Below are 6,084 nucleotides of genomic sequence, written 5' to 3' on the forward strand. Positions count from 1 at the left end.
AGCCGACACTGGGCAGCTGGTACATAATTGAGTAAAGTTGTTTAAACATTTGTTTAACAACAAGTAAAAGCTTTTACTTGTTGTTAAACAAATGTTTAAACAACTCTATATAATGAAGTACGTTTGATTGTAAAACATTAGGCTTAACAATGTTAGCAACAGGCTACTGTTATTTAGTATTGAGTATTTATTTGCAGGCTATAAATACAATGATTAAGACTAGTGTTGGAGTTAAGTGTTCACAGTTTGTAAGGTGTGTTGGGTGCATTGAGTGGGATTTATTTGGGAACTCTAGACTGGTATGTAGACTTTGTATGCTGAAGAAGAAGATGGAGGCTATCCCAATTAAAGTAGATACAATAGATAAAGAGAAGTGTAGACTGTGGAAAATGGCAACATAATTTCAAGAGTAGCTTCAGTTTTTACATGCAAAGAATACATCAGTTAACAATGACTTTCAGGAAGTTAGAAAGAGTACTATTAGGGCTAAAAGTAGTGAATTTAATTGTAATGAGGAACTATTGGAGGGAAGGAAACAAAAGGGTCAGAGAAGGATGTGGATGATAAACATAAGAAAGTTATAGGTGATTCCTTGACAAGGCACGTGGATAGGATAGTCTGTGGGGTAAATAGGGAGAAAATAATTAGATGGTTACCCAGGGGCACAGGTGGAGGATATAACTGACAGAGCAAGAGATGTAATAAAAGGGGCTAGCAGTGATGCAGTTTTTAGTTGTGCATGTAGGAGCTAATGATGTAGGGAAAAGTAGGTCAGAGGAGTTAATTAATAAGTACAAAGGGTTGGTGAAGGCATTTAAAGAAAAAGGCCATAACTTAAACGTGTCAGAGATACTGCCGAAAATTAATTTTGGAGATGAAATTATGAGTATTTCACTAGGGCTAAATTCCAGGCTTAGGTTAGTATGTAAGGATGAGCAGATTAGCTGATTGGATTTGTGGGATCAGTTCAATGGGAAAAGGGAACTTTTTGGAATGGATGGTTTACATTCAAATAGGGTAGCATCTAACTTGTTTGCTAAAGCTATTAACTCAGCTGTAAGGGAAGATTTAAACTAGGACTAGACAGTGGTGAGGGCCAGGATAAACTAAATGTAAAAAAAAAGATGTAGAGAAAAGTTTAGCATAGGAAATGAGTATAGATATTGTAATGCTAGAAGTATATAAGATATAAAATAGATTACTTTAGGGCACTGGTAGGAATGGAGGATTTTGATATAATGAGAATAACTGAAACATAGTTAAGTGTAAATACAGGGTTACAGGTTATTTAGTATGGATATAGAGTACTAAAGAGAGGGGGAGGAGTGGCTTTATATATAAAATGTGAGTTGCATCCTGTAGAAGTTGAGAATATCAAAGATTACAACAAAGAGATTGAATCCATTTGGGTTTCTATTAGTGGATATAAAGGGAAAATACTTTCAGTGGGAATTTGTTATAGACCACCAAATGATACTGATGAAATTAGGGATAAATGTTACAGAGAGATTAAGATTTTAGCTATTGATGAGGTCATAATTATTGGTGATTTTAATTTCAGGCATACAAATTGAAAAATGCTAGCCAAATCATGAGAGAGAGTGTTTTTTGGAAACTGTTCAAGATGGCTTTCTTCACCAATTAGTCAAGGAACCTACTAGAAACTGCTATTTTAGATTTATTGTTAACTTCTAATATAGAAATGATTGAGAGGGTGGTAATTGTGGAACATCTGGGTGCAAGTGATCATTGCTCTTTGAGAGGGTTACTGCTTATGTAGATGAGGGTAAGTGTGTAGATTTGGTGTATTTGGATTTTCAGAAAGCCCTTGACAAGGTGCCACATAAAAGGCTTGTAAAAAATCTCTATAGGTGTGGGGGATAAGTTATCTAATTGGATAGAAGTGTGGCTGGATGGAAGAAAGCAAAGGGGTTTTACAAATGGAGTTCAGTCAAACTGAATTAATGTCACAAGAGGGATACCTCAGGGTTCAGTATTAGGACCTTTGCTCTTTTTTATTTACATCAGTGAGATAGATGAAGGAATGGTCAGTAAATTACTTATATTTACAGATGATATTAAGGTCTTGGGTGTTGGTAACTGGGAAGAGGATGCTGCTCCTTACAAAAGGATTTAGATCATATAGTGAGTTGGACAAATAAATGGCATATGGGTTTTAATTATAATAAATGCAAAATAATGCATATGAGTTATCATAATTTGATTTGTAAGTATAATTTGGATGGGAATAACCTTAACAGTGTCATAAAAGAAAAGGATCTTGGTGTAATGGTTGATGAGTTTCTTGAGCCATCCAAGCAGTGTGCTGTTGCTAATGGTAGGGCAAATAGGATTTTAGGTTGTATCTACAGAAATATTGATAAGTCTAAAGATGCTATAATTTCATTGTGTAGGTCACTGGTTAGGCCACATTTGAAGTATTATGTTCAGTCTTAGGCTCCTTATCTTAGGATGGACATTGATTTGTTGAAAATGATTCAGAGGATGGTTACTAGACTGGTGCTTGGGATGGAAGATTTGTGGTATGAGGAGAGATTAAGATCTTTGAAATTGTTTTCTCTTGAAAAAGAAGAGTTAGAGGGGGATTTGATTGAGATGTTTAAAATTGTAAAGGGAACTGATAGTTTTATGCATTATCTTTTTTCATATTTAGTGGCGAGAATAGTAGGATTAGGGGACACAAATATAAATTTTGGCAAGATAGGAGTCATCTTCAGCTAAGACAGTTTATTTTTCTAACAGGGTGGTTGGCCTCTGTAATGGGTTGCCATCGGATGTTGTGGAGGCAGTAAATTTAAGTGAGTTTAAAAGAAAGCTTGAAAAGTATATGAATGATAAGGGCTGGTATTAAGATTTTTTAAAATTTATTCATATAATAGTTTTAGTTTAGTTTAGAAGATGGGACAGCCAAGATGGACCAATAGGACCCTTATTCTCCCTAAACATTATGTTGTTTTAACAAATTGTTGATTCATCTTTTAGTAATATGTACCTGTTCTCTTTACTCTAAGGACTGTGGTGTTCTACTAACATGTATATGTTCTTTTTCTTAGCTAACATGTTCCTTATGGATTCTATGTAGTTTGTTACATGCAGTTATTAAGTGTTAATGTTGTTTGAAACTTTGCATGTTTATCTTCTTGTTTTTATCATAAAGTTTAATGTTTCTTTTGGGATCTGTTAATTTCATGTATAATACCATATTCAAATGTATAAAACTAACACTAGTATAAAAATAATTGTAAGTTAAGAAAAAATAATACTAGTAAAAAAAAAAAAAAGACATTATTTTGAATATTTTCTTTGAAACAGTCACAAATATATAATTAACTGAAAGCACATTTTCTAGCATTGACTAGCACACTGAATTCTGTGCCTTGATAACTGTAATAATAGTACATTGCTTGTAACATATCTTAGTGTTTTACCATAGTTTCTTTTTGTAGCGGATCTCTTACAAAAATCCTTACACTGTGCCCAAGATGTTTAGTGTCCACTGCAGCCGACCTGACCTTGTACAACCTCTGGATAAGCCGTTTAATCTACAGCCGGGTGAGACTCGCATGATTGGGCTAGCTTTCTTGCCACAGCATCAGCCAAACACGGAGGAAGTTTTGGTGTTTATCAACAACGAAAAAGATAAAAATGAAGAAACATTTTCTGTTGAGATAACTTATTTGTGAGTTTCATATGTAAAACGATCATATCTTGTTTATTGTATTATATATATATATATATATTGGACTTTAATGTACAGTTTTGAGTTGTAATGTGAAGTTAGTGGATTGGCACCAACATGTGTAAGTTGTGGATAACACCGTACTAGTGGATTAGCACCAGAATATTTAAATCCTACAGACAACATCATGATATCAGATTAGCACCAACATATTTAAATCTGGAAGATAAAATCATGGTAGTGGACTATCATTAACTTGTTTAAATCCTGCAGATCACATCATACTAGTGTATTAGCAACAACATATTTAAATCCTGTAGATAACATCATGGTAAAAAGTTTCATTTTTAAAATTTTTGTAAGAAAACATGCTTATGTTACATAATATTCATACTTTTACTGTGTATATTTGAACAGTTGATATAGCAATAAATGTTCTTTGTTTATGAAAGATATGTTTACTATATTCTTTTTTTTGTATTTCCACAATATAGTATTGCATTGTTTACAAGAAATTATATTTTTCAACTAAAAAACTGTGTTCATAAAAAAATATACATTGTCAGGAACTTCAGTGATTTTTATCACCATACTGTTCCTTTAATCTATTCTCATTAAATATGCTACTATCTGTTTCTTGTTTTTATTAAAAAGATATTACTTAATGTTTTTGAAATGTCATATTATTGTTTTAATCCATTAACAATAAACTACTCTGTGCTCACTGGGTAAGTCCATTGTCAGTAATGCCAACAATAACATTATCCTCTCTCCACTGAGAAATTTATTAATCCACTTGAATATTTCCCTCACAGTTAACTATATTAAAAATATATATAAACATAGTTAAAAAATTCTTACCTGTATCATCATTCTGTCTTTCATAAAGGAACATATAGACACTGTTAATATTTTACTTACCAGTAATATCATTCTGTATTTTATAAAAGAATGTATATAGACACTGTTAGTATTTTACTTACCAGTAATATCATTCTGTATTTTATAAAAGAATGTATATAGACACTGTTAGTATTTTACTTACCAGTAATATCATTCTGTATTTTATAAAAGAATATATATAGACACTGTTAGTATTTTACTTACCAGTAATATCATTCTGTATTTTATAAAAGAATATATATAGACACTGTTAATATTTTACTTACCAGTAATATCATTCTGTCTTTTATAAAGGAATATATATATATATATATATATATACTGTTAGTATTTTCCTTACCAGTAACAATATCATCTTTTATAAAGGAATATATATAGACACTGTTAGTATTTTCCTTACCAGTAACAATATCATCTTTCATAAAGGAACATATAGACACTGTTAATATTTTACTTAACAGTAATAACGTCTTTTATAAAGGAATATATATATAGACACTGTTAGTATTTTACTTACCATTAATATCATTCTGTATTTTATAAAAGAACATATAGACACTGTTAGTATTTTACTTACCAGTAATATCATTCTGTCTTTTATAAAGATATAAATGATATTTTATATATACTGTTAGTATTTTCCTTACCAGTAACAATATCGTCTTTTATAAAGAAACATATAGACACTGTTAAAAATTTACTTACCAGTAATGTCATTATTTCTTTTATAAAAGAACATATAGCCACTGTTAATATTTTACTAACCAGTAACAACAATGCAGTCAGAGAGTGTGTAATTGAGTATTGTTGAGACCGAGCACGTGAGACGTTTGTTATAGCGCGACTGTTGAAATTAAGTGTATCGCAAAGTTGTATTCAGAAAGAATAAATCAGTTTTATAAAGAAAGGACTTGTGTCGCTAAAGTTTCGTCGGAACGAAGTTACGGAAACTTAACTAACGACTGGAGGCGTAACAGTATTTTATTTACCAGTAATATTATTCGGTGTTTTTGAAGCAGTACAATGTACTGTTACGTCTCCGTTTGTTAATTGATTTTTTTCCGTAACTTCGTTCCAACGAGACTTTAATGACACAAGTCTTTACTTAATAAAACTGGTTTATTCTTTCCGAATATAACTCTGCGATACACTTAATCTCAATACTCACGCTAAAACAAACACTATAACGAACGAACGTTAACTTCAACAATACCCTGTGACTGCAGTTCAATTACTCACTATCTACACGCACATTACATTATTTTTCCGTCACGTTGTCACCCTCTTTTATACACCAGTCCACCCTAAATCCAGCAAATACCAGAGCACCCGCTAAGGCACGGGATAGTTCTAGAAACGTGGCGTCACACTAGTCATGTGACTCGCTGACGCAACAGTACCTTTTATTCTTAATATTCAACAGCCAAAAATATACACACATATATATATACTGTTACGTCTCCGTTTGTTAATTAACTTTC

General features: G+C 31.9%; 1 protein-coding gene and 1 long non-coding RNA gene across 2 annotated transcripts in view; one reads left to right on the forward strand and one right to left on the reverse strand.

Annotated features, from left to right (window-relative positions):
• The window catches only part of LOC106470992 (nephrocystin-4-like), a 90,807-nt gene extending 86,651 nt beyond the window's left edge, over positions 1-4,156 (forward strand). The window contains exon 25 of the mRNA XM_022399631.1: positions 3,468-4,156. Within this exon, the coding sequence (XP_022255339.1) occupies positions 3,468-3,704 (237 nt within the window). The 3' untranslated portion in view covers positions 3,705-4,156. The remainder of the gene's footprint in view (positions 1-3,467) is intronic.
• The window catches only part of LOC111088748, a 9,119-nt gene extending 3,756 nt beyond the window's left edge, over positions 1-5,363 (reverse strand). Inside the window, exons 1-2 of the long non-coding RNA XR_002613173.1 lie at positions 5,309-5,363; positions 3,492-3,601 (exon numbers count right to left, since the gene is read on the reverse strand). This is a non-coding gene — a long non-coding RNA (uncharacterized LOC111088748). The remainder of the gene's footprint in view (positions 1-3,491; positions 3,602-5,308) is intronic.
• Positions 5,364-6,084: the final 721 nt, after the last annotated feature.

Source organism: Limulus polyphemus, unplaced genomic scaffold (genome assembly GCF_000517525.1).
Source record: "Limulus polyphemus unplaced genomic scaffold, Limulus_polyphemus-2.1.2 Scaffold4342, whole genome shotgun sequence".
In the NCBI taxonomy this organism is placed as follows: Eukaryota; Metazoa; Arthropoda; class Merostomata; order Xiphosura; family Limulidae; genus Limulus; species Limulus polyphemus.